The following is a 19,552-nucleotide window of genomic DNA, read 5'->3' on the forward strand; positions in this document are numbered from 1 at the left end:
GGAAGTGAGGCGCTACGCTCTTCCGGGCGGCGTCGCGGCCCCGCGCCTGCGTCGCGCCGTCGGGCGGAAGCTGGGGCGGCTCGCGGCCGGCGGTTGCCCAGCGGACCCGGACGCCGCTGGACCCCGAGCCCTCCGCCCGGCGCCCGCTGCCGGCCGCCGCCATGTCGCTGCTGCAGTCTGCGCTCGACTTCCTGGCGGGCCCGGGCTCCCTGGGTGGCGCTGCCGGCCGCGACCAGACTGACTTCGTGGGGCAGACGGTGGAGATGGGCGAGCTGCGGCTGCGGGTGCGGCGCGTCCTGGCCGAGGGTGAGGCCGGGGCCGGGGGCACGAGCCGGGCGCGGGGAGGGTCGCCGCGGGGCCGAGGGTCACGGCCGGCCGGGAGGTGGCTGCTGAGGGTGAGGCCGGTGTAGGGCTGGGCACTTCCTTGTCGGAGGCCTGGGGTCAGGCTGTGGCAAGGGAGTGGAAGCAGCAGGCGTGGGGCCGACCGCGCCTGGGGGAGAGGCTGTGGCGGTGGGAAGGACGTTGGGCAGGCTGGGGGCGTGAGTGCGGGGCCACAGTGCGGGCGGTGGCGGGGCGGGAGGGTGCTGCAGGGCTGCAGGCTGGAGTCTGGGGGCGGGCAGTGGGGCTGGGTGGGTATAAGCCCGGCCCTTCCCTCACATCTAGGGCAGTAGTAGGGCAGCGGGACGCGACTGGACCTCTGGACAGAGGTAGGGCTGGCTCTCCTCAGGTGCCGGGAACTTGGGCGTGGGTGATTGCAGTTCTGCTCTCCTTGAGTGTTGGACAGACGGCGCAGTGTCCTTTAACCAGGCTTTCCCCTCTTACCATCCGAGCGTTCCCCTTGCCTCGAACGTCTGTCTGTGAGTCCATGGAACTTACGGAGAGCTGAGCTAACAGCTGTTATCTGTACTGAACATTGCAGGTTGGGCTGGTCCGTCGGGGAGGAATTTCCGGGTAGATCTTTAGTCGGCTGTGTTTCTGCTGCTGTTTCTAGCTTCCTGAACGCCCTCTCCCTTCCCTTCCTCGCACTAGAATTTATCACCAGTGTTGCCGCGGTCCTGTTTTCTCCTCTGGGTTTTTCTTTGTTGTCCAGTGGCGCTTACAAGGGTATGCCGGATTCCCCTAGCTGTAGTGCTCACCAGCTAAATATAGACGGCTTTGGGGCTGGTGCTGAAACAGAACTGTATCCCCTGTGTTAGGATGGGGCGAGAGAGTGGTAGAGTGAACGACCAAGCCTGTCTCTGGTGGCTCTCAGACCTGTAGGCTCACCCTGTCACGGCGGGCACCCCTGCTGCCATTTGAGCTCAACCAGCTGACCGTTTTGATGCCCATCTCCTGAAGGCCTGAGGCACTACTCTGGCCTTAGCATCATCACACATTTTTTCTCCAGGGTCAGAAGCAAAGAGATTTGGGTTGATTTGGTGAGGAAATTTTAGGCTTTTTTGGGAATGGGGGTGTGGTGGTGCCGTATCTCTAGTAACATTATGAAGTGTGGTATTTTGGCATATCTACTAGAGCGAGAGTTTCCCCAGATCAGTTCATTTATTCTGAAGACAACAGGCAAGTATTTTGTTTCTTCCGAAAATTTATAGTGGAGAGTACATGGTTTCTGCCTTGTGGAACCTAAAGTAAGACACATGCTCTGAAAAGACAGCTCACTGCAGGGGCCCAGCTGAGGTGCAAGGGGTGAGAATGAACCCCTGCCAGGTGCAGGGGCAGGCCAGGGGTAGGAGAGTGGGAGGGGAAGCGGGTCATGGAAAGAAGGAAGCTCATTCCCGTGGCTTAACACCCAGAATGAAGAACAAGGAAACGGGGCAGCTGCTGTGGTTGTGCCACAGAGGGCGCTCCCCTGGCTGTCTAGGCAGGTCAGGAGCCACAGTCACAGTGCGGCTGTGAGCTGTGGACTTCCTCCTCTTAAACTTCACCGGTGGTTCACTGCCTCCAAAGCTCATAGAATGGGAATTCAAGCTGCTTGTATAAGCATGAGCAAGGGCCCAAACCCAAAACCATTGGGTACCTACCTGTGTGTCAGAGTTCTTCAGAACTTAGAAAGATAGTGCATTCCTGTGTGTCCTGGGATACTGCCCCGGGACTTGGGGAAGTGTTGTACGGTCAAATGCATGAATGTGTTTGTCACTGAATGAGTGAGTATCCTCTCTGTGGGACAGTTAAGTCTTCAGACAGCTTCACCTCACTTCATGTCAGGTGTTGCCCCACGTGAATTTATAATAGATCAGGTTTCACTATCACATGTCTTAGGGAAAAAACATTGGTCTTCGTAGCTTTTTGGAATTGGCACTTGTCACCTGAAGTGAGTTGTAGGGCAGAACTGTGGAGCCAGATAGGTTTCTAATCTTTTCAGAATTTGTTCAAAATTTTCACTTTTTTAAAGCAGATTATTGGGAGTACCCACAACTCTGAGATGCCCATTCCTAGTGGACTTAAAGTACATTCTGTGCTCCTGCTTCCTCTGCCAGAAAGGATAACAGGGATGGGTCGCTATGCCCAGACCAGGGTCTCGTCACTCAGGCAGCCACCTCTGCGGCTGCTTTGTTCTCTGGACTCGCGGTGGGTGAGGTGGACGACGTGGTGTGTGGCCACTGCGGTATAGCTAGAACAAGACCTGCAGCCGTTTTGTAGTCTGTGTGGCAGGTGGTATGTGAACCTGAGGCATCAGCACCCATTTACTGGAACGCTTGTGTGCCACGCGTGGTGTGGTTCCTGTTCAAGGGTGTGTGTTCTCTCTGGGGTCAGGGCTCACCTGAGAAGCCATGAGGACACCCCCATGTCACCTCCCAAGCCCTGGACGTCCGCCTGGTGCCTTCTGGCCACAGCTCTCAGCGGGCTCCTCCGTTGTGACTGGGTGAGGGCGCAGGGAGTGCACGGTGTGGCTGGAGCGGCAGTTGCGGGACCCTGTGGTAGTCAGGACTCTTGGCCGCAGGTTTCAGAAACCACTGAGGTTGGTGTGGTGGAGGCAGAGGACCCAGACCCTCCTGTAGGGGTGCTCAGCGCTTGCGCGGGTGGGTTTTGAAGATGGCTGGGCTGCCATGGCACATCCCTCTCCCACTGAGGAAGCGCAGCTGGGCCCTTAGTGTCTCCTCCTCCAGGACCCAGAGGCCTGAGGGCGAGGGCAGTCTCTCCCAGGGAGGGTTCTGAGTGGACGTTTCTTCTTCGGATACCACAGAGCACGGATAGGCAGGGTCTTTGCAGCAGGGGCACGGGGCTTGGGCAGCTGGTCGAGACCATCGGGATGCGACAGTCCCTGTCTGGTGCCCGAATGCTCGCTGTGCCCCTCCCCGCCCCGGCAAATGGGCAGCTTTGTGGTCAGCCATTAACTACAGTGACAGCGCCCAGCCCGGGATAGAAACGTTCACCACAGCAGCACTTGTGGGGTCCTGACTACTCGCAGAGCACAGTCCCTGGTGTCAGGGCCATGATGATCCTGACAGTGCTGAGGTCTGGGTGTCTGTAGCTTCCCAGAGCTGCAGGGGATTGGGGGGTGATGGTGGAGTTGGGGTGGGAGCCCAGGGGATACTCTGGCCTGTGGGAACGGCTGGTTCCATCTTAGGTGTGTCCTGGAGGAAGATGTGTCCAGAGGACATGAAGGTAAAAGAAGCTGCTGGAGCGGCTGCCAGTGGGCATGGTTGGGGGGCCAGAGTGGGGCGTCCGTGGGCGTGTAAGTGCCTGGAGCGGGACACAGTAGGGGGAGATCTCCATGGCGGGTGGTCACCCTGGGGAGGGGGCTCTCCTTCCTCCTCTCATGGCCCTGCCGTCTGCGTGGGGCCATGTGTCCTGTCAGGTAGGTAGCAGGCTGTGATCATGGGAGCACAGGGGAGATAACAGAACTCTGCTCCCAGGAGAGTCCAGTTCTTAGAAACAGCGCTGATGGAGAAAGCTCGTGGAGATCCCCCAACTGCCCCCCGTGCTGCTGCCCCAGCTTCCCGGGTGCTTGCTGTCCCAGCCAGCGGTGCCCCCTCACCCTACCGTCCGTGACCCTGTGCCACGGGAGGACAGGCAGCAGCCAGTCTCCCCGCATCCTCCTCACTTTGGCGCGCACGAGTGGTGTCTGGTTCTGTTGATCGGTGCTTCTTTGGTTCATGAGTTGGAGAGTATTTCAGTGCCTGTTGGTCATTCAGGCCCCCTCTGGAGTTGCACGTTCACGTGCTGTGCCTCCGTCTTTTAATTAAAAGTGATTTGAATTGAGTCATTTACATAGGGCGGTGTGGAGTTTAAGTGTTCTGACAGAGGCAAGCGTGGTGTCGCAAACACCTGTGCAGAAAGAACAGCTGAGGCGCCCCAGGGAAACTTGTGCCCCAGACGCCCCGCCCTGCCGCCTGCCTGGTTTCCTCTTTTAGAAGGTCACGAGTGTGACCTGCGGAGCCCTGTGTGTTCACCACCGGCCTTAGGGGTTCCGGGCTCGCTGCCCTGATGCCTGCGGCCTGCGTGTGCACCCCGGCCGTGGGCCTGCGTGTTTCTGTTTTGGACTGTCAGCAGTGAAGCTGCCAAGGATGTTTTCACAGGGTTTCTTGTGTGTGTGGACATGTGTGTGTTTCACTCTTAGGTGAAATACCCAGGAGTGGACCGCTGGCCTTTAGGCCAGGTGTAGGTTTCACTTTACCTGAAACAGCCAAACCCCTCGGAGTCGGGCCGCGCCAGGTACCCCCGCCCCAGCGCGGCGCCTCGGTCGCCCGCTGTCCTTGTGACAGCGGCTGGGTGTGTTCTTGAGCATGCACAGTGGCTGAATTTGTGCCTCCTTGGTGGTACAACGTGGAACACGAACACCTTTTCACCTGCTGACTCTCCAGTCGTGTGTCTTTTGTGTGTGTGAAATGTTTGTCCAGGTCGTTTCCCCACTTTTTATTGGGCAGCAGCTGTGGGAGTTTTCTGTTATTCCAGACGTTGAGTCCTGTCCTCGTATAACACGTGACACGTGTGTGAGGAGGAGGAGGTGAGACTGTCCCGATTCCGCAAGGCGCACAGGAACGGCTGCCTAGGACAGGGTCTCGGCAGTGCCCAGCGTGGCCTTCTTTCCTGTGTGTTACGTGCTAGTGTTACCGTTTTTATTTGAACTCTTCGTTTTGAGGGAGTTGCAGATTTACATGCAGTCGTAAGCAGTGATGCAGAGAGATCCCGGCGCACCAGCTCCTTCCCCACGGCAGCGTCCTGAAAAGCTGGCATTGCTGTCACAGCTGGGAGCTGGTGTTCGCATCCCCATGAGGGCCCCTCGTGCCTTTCGTGCCACTCCCACCTCCTGGACCCCTGGGAAGCACTTCTCTGTTCCCCTACTCTGAAACTTTGTCATTGAAGAATGCTGTGGAAATGGAATCATGCCGTGTGGGCTGTTGGAATTGGCTTTTTTGCCTAGCATGATTCCCTGGGGACCTGTCAGGTTGTGTGGCATCGTTTGTCCCCTTCTGTTGCTGCAGAGCATGCAGGGTGTAGATGTACAGTATTTTACTCAACTGTTTGCTCCCTGGAGGACATCTGGGTTGTTTCCTGATTTTTTGGGCAATAGAAATAAAGCTGCTCTAAACGTTGGTGTGTGGGTTTCCATGTGGACCCACGTCTCCGTTTCTCTGGAGCAGATGCCCAAGAGCACAGGCATGGTGCCATGTGGCGGCTGCACGTTTGGTTGTGGAGAAAGCGGCCAACCTGTTTTTTTTCTGGAGGGGCCACCCTGTTTCCCGTTCCCACCGGCAGCGGGTGGGTGTCTTCATCTGCTCAGCCGCTGAATGGGCCACAGACTCTGTAGCGTAAACAGCAGGTGGATTTTCCGGTCCTGGAGGCTTGGAGTCCGAGGTCAGGTGCCGGCAGGGTTGTCTCTGGTGAGGCCCCTCCCCTCAGTGGGCGCTCGGCACCTTCTGTGTAGATCAGTGGAGGGGCTGTCCTGGGGTCTCCCCTCTTCCTCCAGGCCTGTTGGATCAGGTCCCTGTCCTAGGATCTCAGTTAACTTTAATCACCTCCCTAAATGCCCTGCCTCCAGATGCAGCACATTGGGGGCTGGGGCTTCAACATGTGATGTCCAGGGGGCACATTTGTGTCAACACAGGGTGATCCGGTCTCTCTGCGTCCTGACGGCGCTCTGTTGCGTGTTCCCTTCGCTCTGACAGCTGTGCAGTGAGCGCTCACGGGGGCTGTCGGGCGCGTCTCCCTCCAGGATGGTGATGTGCTTGTTTCCACCCGCCCATCCTTGCAGGGGGAGTGTCTCTGTGTCTTTTGCCTGCTTTCGAATTGTGTTTTTGTTTTGAGTTTTGAGAGCTTGTCGTGGGTTGTGATGCGAGTCCTCCATCAGAAGTGCTTGCAGGCTTCTCTGGCAGCTGCAGCTGGGCGCTCTGTCCTCTGAACAGGGTCTGCCAGTGTCTCCTGTGTGAGCCCTGCTCTTGCTTTTGGGTCTGAGGCCTCTGCAGGGATCTGGGTCTCTAGGGCTTCTCTCCTGTTTTTTTTCTGAAAGGCTCATAGCCTCCCATTTGCGTACTCTGTGTTAGTTACTGTGCAAGGTGTCAAGTTTAGATGGAAGCTCTTTTTGTTTGGCCTGTGGATGTCCGGTTGCTCCAGCACCGTTGGTGGAAACACAGTCCTTCCTCCATGGGGTTGCTTTTGCGCCTCTGTCAGAAATCACTTGGGCATATTTGTCTGGCTCTTTTTCTGGATTTTTCTCCGTTGTTCCATTGATCTACGACTCTGTCCCTCCACCAGTGCCACACGGGCTTAATTGCTGTAGCTGTGTAACAGAATTTGAAATGGGGCATTTTTTTTAAGTTAGGAAAAATTTCAGAAATGCCGAAAAGTATGAAGAGTAACAGAACACACAATTTTGTCTCCGCTATCTAGAGTTAATAAATGTTAGCTTTTTCAGCAAGAAAAGTCACGTTTGGCTCCGGAACCTTTGTAAAAACTCAGGCGTCACAGGTGCTGTTGCAGGCCCCTCTGCCTCCTGGTTGCCTCTCTCTCTCTCTCTTTCTCTCCAGAGGCAGCCACACCGTGAATTAGTGCACACGCTTCCTGTTCGTGTTTTATACCTCGTCTGCGTGTTCTTGTGCGCACAGACAGCGCCTGATACGCTTTTGGGGCGTTAAATGTAATCTAAATGATGCTGTGTTTTAATATCTTAAAATTGCTTTCACTTGGGACTTTTGCTCAGTACACATTTCTGATTGCCCGCCCGCTGTGTGTCAGGCACTGTTCTAGCTGCTGGCAACACAAATGTGAACGACCTGGGTGACGTTTCTGCCTTCTGAGTCTACAGCCTGGTGGGAGAGACGGCAGACAGGTATCCCAGTGAGTGTAGTGCAGCACCAGGTATCAGGAAGTGCTGGGGCGCGCTGGGGAGGGGTGAGTCAGGCTGGGGTGCCCCCGCGGGGCTGTGGCGGTGGACGGGACCCGGTCGATCATGGGCTTGGTGAGTCTGAGGAAGTGCAGCCATGTCCGTGTGGCTGCAGCTGGGAGAGAGGCCAGAGAAGGGTCCCCAGGACTGTGTCACCTTGCTAAGGTCCCTCTTTAGTCCTGGAGATTTTTGGTAGAGTCCTTGAGGTTGTGTGCTTTACAACCCATCACCTGTAAGTAAGCACTGTTTTAGTCCTTCCTTTCTGATCTTCCTGCTCCTTGTTGGTTTTTCTAGCTTTCTTGCGCTGACGGGGCTCGCCAGTAGAGCGTACTAGAGCTGAGAGCAGGCATCCCTGTGTCGTTCTTGGTCCTAGAAAGAAAACACCTGGAAGTCTTCTGTTAGCTGTGGGTTTTCCGTGGTTGCTGTTTCTCAGGTTGAAGAAGTTTCCTTTGATTCCGAGTTTGTTGAACGTTTGTTTTTACTTCACTACTTAAAAAAAATCACGAATGGATTTTACATGTGGACAGATGTTTCCTCTGTGTCTACTCGGGATCCTCCTTCCCTGGTGGTTAATGGTGTGTGTACACTGATTGCTGTTTAGTGTTGAGCCAGTGTTGCCAACGCTCCTGGGGTGGAGCCCACGTGGTCACAGCGTTCTGTCCTCACTGCATGTCACCAGAATCACTTTGCTGGTATTCTCCTGAGGATCGTTTATTCCCACTCTGATGAGTGATTTTGGTCTGTAATTGTATCTTTGTTGTCTTCTCTGCCTCAAAAAATAGTCTGGGAACTATTTTCTCCTCTTATCTTGGCAAAGACTTTGTGCAAGATTGTTGTGCTTTCTTCACTTCAGTGCTTGATAGAACTCACCAGCGAAGCCATCTGTTTCCTATTTCTACTATCTATTTTATGGATTTTCATTTATTTCCTTTCATCTATTTTTCATGTGGATTTATTTATTACTTAAATTTTTTAATGTCTGTCTTGAGATAAAAATGACATACAGGAACTTGGCACATATGTGTCAGAACACTTTGAACATGTGCAGCTGAGTGCGCATCAGTGGAGCCACCGCTGTGATCAGGGTGGGAGCCATCTGGAGCCAGCGCAGTACCCCCCTCCCACCGCCATGGGCCCCTGGCCTGCTGCGGGCCAGCCTCTGTCGCCGCACATCGTGTGTGTGTTCTGGGGCTTTCTGTGTGGACACGTGTACTTCTTCCTGGCCCTTTCTTTCCAGCAGCTGTCTTTGCGTCCCATGCCACGTGCTGGCGGTACCTGTCCAACCTAGGGGTGAGCGTGCTCCCTGTAGGGGCAACGGGCTCCTGCCTCATTGCTGGTGTACGGTGGGTTGTTTCCAGCTTGGGCAATTCCACACAAGGCTGCTGTGAACGCTCGTATTCAGGTCTTTGTGTGGATGTGTGCTTCCATTCTTCCCGGGGAAATACCTGGCAGTGACGACTGGGCTGTGGAGGGGGTGTATGCTTAACTTGTCAAGAAGGCCAGACTGTTTTCCAAACTGATCGTGCCATTCAGTGTCCCCTGAGCAGGGTCAGCAGGGTGCACGACACGAGGGGTGTGCAGCAGGCCCTTGTGGTGTAAGTGTGCCTTCCCCCAACGCGCAGGGACATGGAGCGCTTTGTCATGTGCCTGCGTGCCAGCTGTTTATCTTGGCCACGTGTCTTTTCATGTATTTTGCCCATTAAAATGTTGTTGAACTGAGCTTTCTTCATATTTTGTGGGTAGAAGACCATTACTGGGTGTGTGATTGGCAAAGTCCACACCCAGGGGCTTGTCTTTTCACCCTCTCAATGGTATAGTTCAAAAACCAGAAGTTCTTCAGATGGACTTTGAAGAAGTCCATGTATCATATTTTTCATTTATGGATCATATTTTTGTTTTCATATCTAAGAAATGTTTGCCTAACCTAGGGTCTGTAGAAGTAAAATTGACTTTTCACGTGTGACTTCCATCCCTCAACTTTCCTGAACTCATTTGTTACTTTTGGGGGGGTGGGTACAAGGTTGTCTACGTAGACAATCATGTTGCCTGCAAAGAAGAACATTTTTTCTTCTTCCTTTTCAATCTGATTCCTTTTATTTCTTTTCTTGCCTGATTACACTGGCCAGGACTTCCAGTAAGGTGCTGAGTGTTTGCCTTGGCCCTGATCTTAGTGGGAGGCCTCTGGTCTCCACCGCTGAGCGTGGGGTCCCTGTGCGTCTCTCAGAGCTGCCCTTCACCTTCTCTCCCGCCTTTGCTGAGAGTTGTGGGTTTCATGATGTCATTCCCCACTATAGGGAGCTAGGAAAAGCGAAGCAAATGGAATCAACAGAATTACATTGATTTTCACTGTTAAACTAACTCCACTAAGTTGTGATGTTTTGTGCTTTTCTGTGTGCTGTTGGGTTTGATCTGCTAACGCTGAATTTTATTTAGAATTAACGCTTTAAGGATTCTTTCGTCCATGTGCATGTGTGATATTGGTCATTGATTTGTTTTTGGAGAACTGCTTTTGGTTTTGTTGATTTTTCCCTCATTAATCTCGTTCTTATGTTCATTTCCTTCCTGCCTCAAAGCAAGATGTTTAAAGGGCAATATTACACAAATTGGGGCTTATTACTATTGTAGAAAACAAACTGCGGCTACAAGCCCAGCCTGTATTTTACTTAGTAAAGACATTTTTTAAGCTCATTTTTGAGTAAAATCACAGCACTGAACTGACACGTGTATTTTTCTGACTTTCAGGAGGGTTTGCATTTGTATATGAAGCTCAGGATCTGGGAAGTGGCAGAGAGTATGCACTGAAGGTAAAAAGGGTGACAGCATTTTTATGGGGTTTTAGTTCGTTTTAAAGGAGATCTCCAAGTGACATTTTCAGAGATTTGTTCCTATTCTTTATTTTATGTTTCTTTCTTACAGTCTGTGTCTGTTTGTCTTATTTGTTTATTTCAGCGTGAAGCCATCAGCAGTTCTGAGGACTTTAAAGCTGTGGCTTCCAGCTTTGGGGCGGGGACCCAGTGGAGGGTGGAGGGTGACCTCACAGTGTTGAAACTGCCAAAATAAGGGCTCCACAGATGCCAGGAGTTTGAAAGCCACTCATGTGAAACAACGTGTCACAGTGTACCTGTAAATGGGGGGCGGGGGGCATCTGGCCCACGTCGGGTGCTGGGCGCACAGGCTGGTTTGTCTTGAGACTCGCCGAGGGCTGGTCTTGGTGCACAGCTGAGCTGGGGGCGTACTTGGACTGTGTTGTCCCAGAGCCAGACCCATGTCTCCCCTCCCTTCCCTCTAGCCTGTTTGAAGAAAACCCTCCTGTTTTTAGTTTTTCTTGCATCCTTGGATCGTGACCATTTCCGAGGGTCTTTAACCTCTGTCAAGTTTCTACATGAGTCCACGTTAGAACACAGTTAGGCAGGGTGAGCTCTTAGATGCGTTGTGTTTGTTCTCTTGGATGCAGCGTGGAAAGAGCAAATCTTTCATCTTCTCTCGTGTGTTCTTTCCCGATACAGAGATTACTGTCTGACGAAGAGGAGAAGAACAGAGCCATCATTCAGGAAGTTTGTTTCATGGTATCCTTTCTGGGGACTGAGCGCAGACCTGGTCGCGTGGCGGGGCCTGTGCCCGGCTCCTGACGGCACCCTTCTCGATGTGCTTTCACTGGGCTTCCCTGTGGCGTGTCTCGCACAAGGGACTTTTTTTCTTGTTCTTCACTCTCAGGGTGATAAACAGGGAGGGTCTGTAGCTTTGGGAGTGGAGGTGGGCGTCCCTGACAAGAGGTCTACAGGCCCCGGGGGTGGGCCGACCCCTGCCTCTGCCCTGCGTCTGCCCCTCGTTCCCTGATGTGGCCCACGGCACCCGGCAAGTGGCTGTGCCCCCAGCCCCTCACCAGGCCTGGCTCCATATCGATTCTGCTCAGGGCCGGGGTCTGTCTCACGTCTCACCCTGGCTGGAGCGCTTGGGGCCCGGGTGTCCGTGCACAGAGGGCCCGTCTTGCTTGCTCCCCACTCCTGCACACGTTCTCCCCAAGCTGGGGCCTTGCCCTTTGCTGTCAGAATCAGTTCTCTTCCGTCCTGAAGCACTGTCCACTGTGAGCCTGCCAGCCGCTTGGGCTGAGGGCGCTCACCTCGCTGGGCTTGAGTGGCTGCGTGTACCGTCACACCTCAGCCCTGCCGCACCCTGTGCTGCTGCCTTGCTTGGCTGGGGCTGGGTGTGGCCAGCCCACTGGGGTCTTCACCCTAGCCTGTCCTTCTCCTGCTCACACCCCCTGCATCCTGGCTGCCCCCACTCCCCCCGCATCTTACTGCTCTGACACCCTGCCATGGTGCACTCTTTGGATTTGGTGTTTTGACTTTAGTGCCCTAGAATTGTGTGCATGTTTGTTCTCAAACGTGCAGGCTTATACCTTCTCCTTTAACAAGATCCCCACAGAAAAAACTTTCAGGTCACCCCAATATCGTCCAGTTTTGTTCTGCAGCATCAATAGGAAAAGAGGAGTCGGACACGGGGCAGGCCGAGTTCCTGCTGCTCATGGAGCTCTGCAAAGGTCAGGTTCCAGCGGGTCTGAGCCCTGACAGCAGGGTGCGCCTGGGGCCTTCGCTCCTGAGACCCACTGGTCCCAGTGGAAGAGCGTGGCTAGCTGCCTGGCGGGAGCTCTTGCACCCCCACCCTGCCACGGCCTGTCCCAGCACTGGGGGGAGAGTCCCCCGGGGTCCCTGCCCTGGGGGCGAGAGCAGAGCTGGCGCTGGGAGGAAGGGTGAGCGCTGGCACCCTCGTGGGCTCTGGGGCAGCAGGAAGGAGCTTGGCCAGGAAATAGTCAGGCAAGGCTGGGAGCTGGGCCTGTGGGAGCTAGGCAGCTGCCTCGGCCCTCAGGGCTGGGCCCCGTCTGCAGTGCAGCAGGACCCACACCTGGAGGTCCCTGAGCTGCCCCCGTTCCTGTGGGTGGGGCGGCGTGTTCCCCTTGGAGGCCCCGCCCCGCCCACTTGGTCCCCGTCTGCCTCGTGCTCTGCTGCTGGCAGTGGACGTGTGTCTCTGTGTTTTCGGCTGTTTGTGTCTCTGGTTCGTGTGCTGTGTTCCCCGTTCACCATCCAGGATGCTTTGGCTTTGATGTTCGGTTTTAGAGGCTGTGGCTGCCCTGCTGCAGGTGCGTGCGGGCCTGGAGTGCAGGAGGTGCCAGGAGTGGGGCCTGGTTGCCCACATGTGTCGGGGCATCCTTGATGCTGCGATCTCGTGAAGCCCACCACTGCGTGTGGCGCGGGCAGGACCGCCTGCCTGGGCTGGTGCGCGAGGCCCAGGCTGAACCCTCAGGGTGCTCGCAGGGCAGGCGTGGTGGTGCCTGACACAGGGCGCGTCAGGTCTTTGGAGGTCGGCCGTGGGTATGCTCGGCGGAGCCTGCACCCTCCTGGTTCCCCAAGGCTTCGCCCTCCACGGTGCTCTCTCTGGCTGCTCTGCCACCGATGGAATTAATTTAAAAAGATCTCTCTTAACTCTGGTTGAACATCAGGCCAGTGAACCCTGACATTGCGGTGCCCCGCCCTGCACCAGCGCATCCCCGTCCCCAGCCAGCCTGGCAGTTAGTCTGTCACCCTTGCTCCAGACCCTCAACAACACCTCATGAGGCCTGTGCCCCACCCGCATCCTGGGGGCCCCACTTACTCTTAGGACCCCTGTCCCCCTGGGGCCCCCGCCCCGCTGAGGATTAGGGCTAGGGCACAGCACAGAGCCCAACCCAAGTCCAGAGTTGGAGGGCGGGCAGTTCCACATGTTGGGGAAAGGGGTGCACATCAGCCAGGCTGAGCAGAGGGCTCCCTGGAGGGCGACGGTCGGGTCAGGAGCTTCGGGAGCCCAGGAGCTGCAGGTGTGAGGGTCCTGAGGCACTGACAGAAAGGAGGCTTGTGGCTTGAGGGGAATGAGCACAGGGGATGGTGGGAGGTGAGGTTGGAGAGAACGAGTGAGTGCCGATCGTGGGCCCTTAGGTGTGGTGACCCTGGCTCTGCATCGAGCAGGACGGGGACGGGCCCTTAGTGTGTGAAGTGGGCCTTGGGAGCAAGGGAGCCGAGGTGGCCTGGGCCCTGGACCAGGGAGAGGGCAGCACGGGGCTGGGGAGAGGCTGGACTCTTGGAAGATGCTTTGAGACGTCCAGGGCAAGAACAGGGTTGGGGGTCCGGGGCCCGGGGGTGGTGGGAGCCTCTGGAGGCTGGGACCATCATAGTCATGGAGGGGGCCGGCCACCCTATACCTGAGGTGCCCGGCTTCAAGGTCTGGGCTGTGGCCGGTTACAGCAGGCCTAAGGGTTCCTGGGCTACAGAGATGGGGAGGCACAGCCTTGAGGTGGGGAGCCCCTGAGAGCAATGTCCTGGGGCCCAGAGCCTCGCTGTCTGGTCGTGCTCTCCCTGCACGCTCCATTCCGCATCTGTGTGCACGTGGAGGGTGTGATGACGGAGGTGTTGCATTGATTTAAGAGTTAGTGGAGGACGCAGTGATTGTTCCCTAGAGGTACTTGGAGAGTTGGGCACGTTTGTCTTCCTTTCCCACGTAGCTGCCACGTTGCGTGGACTCTGCAGGGAGGGGCATGCCGATGGTAGGCAGGCGTTCCCACGGGGCGCTCCAGCGCTGGCCCGCGCCCTGGTGGGGGCTGCACACCCCCCAGCGGGCTCAGGAGGGTGTGGCTGGCGGGCGCAGGCCCGAGGTGGGTGGAGTACTCACAGCTCCCTGGTGATTGTCTCTTTTAGGGCAGCTGGTGGAATTTTTAAAGAAAATTGAGTCTAAAGGTCCGCTCTCGTGCGATACTGTTCTGAAGATATTTTATCAGACATGCAGAGCGGTGCAGCACATGCACAAGCAGAAGCCACCTATCATCCACAGAGACCTCAAGGTACGGCCCCACTGCCCTCCCTCCACGCCATGCCCGCCCAGCCCCTGCACCTGTCGGGCCTGCTAGCCGTGAGCAGAGCCCTCCCCAAGTCCTCCCACTTGGCTGGAGCACACAGGGCCCCCTCCCCACGCCCAGCAGGCCTCCACGGGGTGCTCCTCTCCTGCGGGTGCCGGTGTGGGCACGGGCGGGGGCCCTGATGCTAGGGTAGGACTGGGCCCTGGCATGGAACCAGGAGGACGGTGACTGCTCCTCTGTGCTGCTCTGGCCGCCACCCTTCCGTCACCCCACTGGGGCCCAGCCTGGCCTGCCCTGCTGCCTAGTGCCAGGGCCTGCGTTTCACCACAGGGCTGCCTCCTGCAGTGATGCCACATGTCCTAGGCCTGGGGCTTCGTCCGTGCGGGGAGCTGCCCTTTGTCATTTTGCTGCCTGGTTGGGGGGCATCTGAGTAGTGATTTTGCCTTTTCCTGATTAATGAAAAAGTCGAGCATTTCTGCTGTGTTTATGCTCTTTGATGCCTTCGATCTTTGCTTACCTGTCTAGTTTTCCCCTTTTTTATTGTCTGTTGGTTTGATTTTGTACATCCTTACAACAGTCTTTTTAAAGTTACATGTGTTGCAAATATCTTCTCCCTGTTTCTGGCCTCGTTTTATTAATTACCCAGTGTCCACGAAGCTAGTGCCCCAACTTTGACCACGTCTCAGGGTGGCCGCGGCCCCCTGGTCCTCCCCGCTAAAGAATTTTAAAGCAGACCCAAGACATGCTGTTTCTCTCCAGGTGCTTTCATGGAAATAAGGATGTTTCTAATGCAGCGGAAACACCCGGCGGCCTCAGCAGGACTAAAGCCCCTCAGTGCAACCTCAGATGCAGTCTGGCCTGCCCTCCCCGGGTTGCCCCCCCCCCCCGGTTGCCCTCCCCAGGTTGCCCTCCCCAGGTTTTCTGTGTGGTGGGCTCTTCTTAGGCACAGCGCACCCCACGGCCCGGTGGCTGAGTAGGGTGTCAGATGGGCATTGACAGCCCTGTCCGTGGGCATGGCGCCTTCCTATGGACGTGAACCTCGGATGAGTCTGGCCTTTCTTGTTTGTTCCTGGACCCGAGGGGCCTGGTGTAAGGTGACAAGTCAACTTGGCTGTAGAAACCTGTGGGATGGGAGCCACTTCCCAGGCCACGGGCCTGCAGAAGGGCTGTCAGGGACACCTGGGCGGCGGTGGTCCTGGAGGGAGAAGGCCTTCTCTGCCCTCGGCCGTGCGGCTGGTGACTTCCTCGTGCCATCGAGACTCTTGTGCTTCACGTGCTGTGCGCGCGCGCGCGCGCGCGCGCGCGTGTGTGTATTTTTTTCTCCTTAAAGGAAAGTGAAAGACTAGAAGGATGGCATTAGTGAAGACTTGGTGTTTGTGAGCTTGGCCTGGGATTGACTCCTCTCCTCGGTGCTGCGTGTGTGCGGCGGCCCAGTGCTGGGACTCCCTCCAGGCCTCCCAGGTGGTGCTCTGGAAGGGCAGGCAGGACGCGGGGGCCGGGGCTCCCCCAGGCTGGCCCCCTCCGTGCTCTGCAGCCGTGCCTGGCTCCCCTGGATGCCGCGGGCTGTGGACTGGGCATCCGTATGTTCCAGACACAAGTGTCAGCCCTGGGGCCCCACGTCCCTCTTGCTGTTAGTGACAGCTGTTTGCTTTACTTTTTGCTGTATGCCCTGCTCCTTCCTCATGCCCTTTTGCCTTTTGCTCTTTGGGGTCATCACGTGAGGGACCCACAGTGCAGGGTCTCATGTGTCAGGCTGTTGCTCAGTGTTGTGACTTTGAGGCTTATCCACCTTGGGTCGTCCATGCTCAGCAGAGCCAGTGCGCTGCACCTGGTGGCTCCCCACTCTGTGCCTGTAGCCAGCGGCGCTGCTCTGAGCCTCAGGACGCCCGTGTCCTGGGCGTGGCCCCTGGATGCTGTGGGGCATGGCTGGGGACGTTCCCACCGCAGCACTTGGTCGCCCTGTGCCCGTGCTTGGCTGGCCCTTGGTGGTCAGTCTCAGCTGATGTGTGGATTCAGTGGGCTTTCTTCTGAGAACACTGCTCGTCCTGTGTCGTCCTGCTCGTGGGCATGTGGGTGTCCTCTCAGGCAGTGCTGTGCCCCTCATGGCAGCAGCAGCCCGCTCAGTGCATGAGGGCAGACCTCGCTCCCCCTGCTGCATTCTCACTCGGTCGTTCCTTCGCGCTTGGGGGGCAGGTCTTTCTGGGTGCGTCATTGGGGGTCCTAGGCAGCCTCTCTCTGCCTTCTGTACCATGGCTTCACGGTGGGCTTACGTCTGGTTCTCTGGGACCGTGTGGCTCTTTTTGGACCTTGGTGTCTCCACACACAGGCATCTTGGTGATGCTGCGCATTCTATCCAGACCAGTAAAGCAGATGCAGCGGCAAAGTGAGTCCCGTGGCGTCTGTCTCCCGGTGCCTCTGGAAGTTGCGTTCACACGGTGCTGTGCTTTGTTAGTGGGCAGTGGCCTGTGTGTAAGGAACAGCGTCTGTACTTCAGTGAGAAGATACCGTATTGCTAGAAGTGCGGACCATCGTCCGCGCCTTCAGTGAGTCGCAGCAGTGACATCACAGGTCACTGGTCACAGACACCACAACAAGTACAGTGATGGTGACAAAGTTTGAAATATTGCGAGATTTTCCAGAGCGTGACACGGAGACAGGAAGTGCGTGGTGCTGTTGGAGAAACGGTGCCGACAGACTCTCGAGGCTGGGCTGCTGCGACCTCTGTATATGAAAGGCTCAGGAACGTGAGGTTTGCCTGTAAACTTTGGATCAGTTTGTTAGCTCCCACCCAGAAAAGTTTTGGGAATCCGGTTGAAGTTGCCTCAGATCTCCCGACCGAGCGGCTCAGAAGCAGCCACAGGCTGTCTGGTTGAGCAGGCGTGGCCGGGTCAGCAGAACTGCTCCCCCACTGTGTCTTGAAACACTGGTCTTTTGATTTTTTTTTTTTTCTGTTTAAAAAATAAAAGCCATTCTGAATGTGGGCCTGCGGAGGCCACAGTGCTGGGCTGGCTTCCAGGGCATTGGGGCGGGCTTGTGTCTTTCCTCTTAGGTATACAGTCTCGTTCCCTCTTCATTTTGGATTTTAAAATTCATCACAGCTCATTTCTGAACAGGGGGTCTTCTGTGAGTCTGTTGTTGGATACCTTCCTGTTATGGGTGCACTTGATGATTTCAAGTGGTGTTTTTTTCGCCTTCTGAGGTTTATGAAGGCTTTCATTGTAGATACCACCTTATTAGTTTATCTTTCTTTGATTTGTGGTTGGTTTTAGCTTCCTTTTATTTTTCTGAAGTCCTCATTTTAAAGGTACATACACCAGTTTTGATCAGAGAGGTTTCCTGTTTGCCCAGGAAAACGCCGGCTACTCTACCCTCCGAGCCCCTCCCCTCGGGGCACCCTGCCCTGTGCCGGAGCCCTGGGTGTTTTTCCACCGCCCAGCTTGCTCCCCAAGCTCACAAAGACTGTCTTCTGGAATTTTGCAGGTTGAAAACTTACTACTCAGTAACCAGGGGACCATTAAGCTGTGTGACTTTGGCAGTGCCACGACCATATCCCACTACCCCGACTACAGCTGGAGCGCCCAGCGGCGGGCCCTCGTGGAGGAGGAGGTGAGCGGGGCTGCTGGGCTGGCCGGGCTGGCGGGCTGGGCGCCGGGACACCAAACCCTGTGTCTGCATCACTCTTCTCATCCCAGACCTGCCTCTGAGTGTCCTATGGCTTTTTTTTTTTTTTTTTGCACCTTTTTTTGTTGTAGTAAAGCACATAACATAAAATTTACTATCTTAACCATTTTTAAGCTTGCAGTTCACTGGTGTTAAGTACGTTCACATCCTTGTGCAACTGTCCCACCATCCGTCTCCAGAACTTTTTCGTTTAAAATAAGTCATTAAAAAATATAACTTCAAGGAGATTTGGCAGCTCCCACAGGTGACCCCAAAGGAGGTTGGAGGGCGTGCTCGGAGCACGTGTGCGTGGAAGGCAGCACTGAGTGGGAGCAGACACACCCTGGTGTCGGGATCGTCCGGGAGGGTGGGCGCTGTCCACACACTCGCCACTGCACCCTCCTGCTGCTAACTTGGACTTCGGTAAACGGCTGCAGAAACTGCACAAACAAAACCATGTGAGACAGAAAAACAACAATGAGCGGAGAGGGCAGGGGTCCTGGGGAAGACATGTTCCGAAAAGGAGCGCAGAGATGGGGGATTCTCCTATAGGCGGTGCCCTGTTCCCGGAGGTTGTCTGTCCCTCAGGACCTGCCCTGTTGGAAGCATTTATAAGAAAGTCGGTCCCAGCAAAGTGCCCACGTCTCAGTGCTGCAAACCGCGTTCTCCTCAGGTTGGCTGGCAGGGATGGGGGTGAAAGGAGGCCTTGGCCGGGCACGCTGGGGCCGGGCTGGGGCCCAGGAAGGCCTGGTTTTGTGACCACCTCCCGGGGCTCTGAGTCGTGTCCCCTGAACAGACCCCCACCATCGAGTGCACTGCATATCAGGGACTGGCCACTCTGACCTCGAGGCCAAGGTGTAGTGTCTTGCTCTGCGGCTGCGTGACCACCGCGGCTCCTCCACGCCTGCCGTGCCCGGGGACCGGAACCCTGTGCCTTATCTGTTGTTCGCGAGGCCTCATGGATGTGGTTCTTGTCATTGCTCGGGCCTCTGCATGTCAGTGGTTATTTTGGTGCTGAAATGTGCGGGTGTGCTTTGTGCTGGTTCCTGTATTCCTTGACATCCGTTGCTTTGGAGTGTTTGCCTCTTTTCTGCAGCGGCAGGACGCGCCTGCCTGGCCCACCCCGTCATCCCTGATCCTGCAGGAGCGCTGCCCTCTGTGTGGGGGCAGGGCCTGTGCGTGAATGGCACGGAGATCCCCTGCCCTCAGGAACACACACGCCTGCCCCCCCGCCCCACCCTGCGTGCATGTCCGTCCCAGCGGGAGCCTGGCCCCGCTGCAGCCTGTGCTGGAGCTGGGAGCTCCAGGGTCGCTAGGAAAACCAAACCTCTCAGAAGAGCTCAGGGTTTGCCTGTGGTTCTTTTCTCGGCCTCTTGTGCGGCCCAGACCCAGGGTGGGTCTGTTAGGCTGCTCGACCGAAACACATCTGGGTTTATTTATCTTGTATCTTTCATCTTATTTTTAAGTTAACAGACTCTATCATGAGAGCGGTTCCGGGTTCCCCGAAGAGCTGATGTGCAGGCAGAGCCTGGCCCACATCCCCTGCCCATGTCCCCCAGTCGCCCTCGCTGCGTCCTGCTTCACCTTCCGAGTTTCCTTCTCCCGAGGAGCAGGCAGATGTGTCTGCTCTCGTGCCTTCTGTCTGCTTTCTCTCTCCTGAGTCAGTCCTGAGTTGAGTGGGACCGTCT

At 56.1% G+C, this 19,552-nt stretch overlaps 1 protein-coding gene across 5 annotated transcripts in view; it reads left to right on the forward strand.

Annotated features, from left to right (window-relative positions):
• Positions 1–36: 36 nt before the first annotated feature.
• The window catches only part of GAK (cyclin G associated kinase), a 49,524-nt gene continuing 30,008 nt past the window's right edge, over positions 37–19,552 (forward strand). Inside the window, exons 1-6 of one of the 5 annotated variants that reach the window (XM_074352211.1) lie at positions 37–306; positions 10,064–10,125; positions 10,828–10,887; positions 11,747–11,861; positions 14,047–14,189; positions 17,685–17,810. In XM_074352211.1, coding sequence (XP_074208312.1) covers positions 162–306; positions 10,064–10,125; positions 10,828–10,887; positions 11,747–11,861; positions 14,047–14,189; positions 17,685–17,810 — 651 coding nt within the window. In that variant the 5' untranslated portion in view covers positions 37–161. Of the gene's footprint in view, positions 307–10,063; positions 10,126–10,827; positions 10,888–11,746; positions 11,862–14,046; positions 14,190–17,684; positions 17,811–19,552 lie in introns of those variants that run through there. The other 4 variants (XM_074352207.1, XM_074352217.1, XM_074352215.1 and 1 more) reach the window with 4 other exon arrangements.

Source organism: Camelus bactrianus, chromosome 2, assembly GCF_048773025.1.
Source record: "Camelus bactrianus isolate YW-2024 breed Bactrian camel chromosome 2, ASM4877302v1, whole genome shotgun sequence".
In the NCBI taxonomy this organism is placed as follows: domain Eukaryota; kingdom Metazoa; phylum Chordata; class Mammalia; order Artiodactyla; family Camelidae; genus Camelus; species Camelus bactrianus.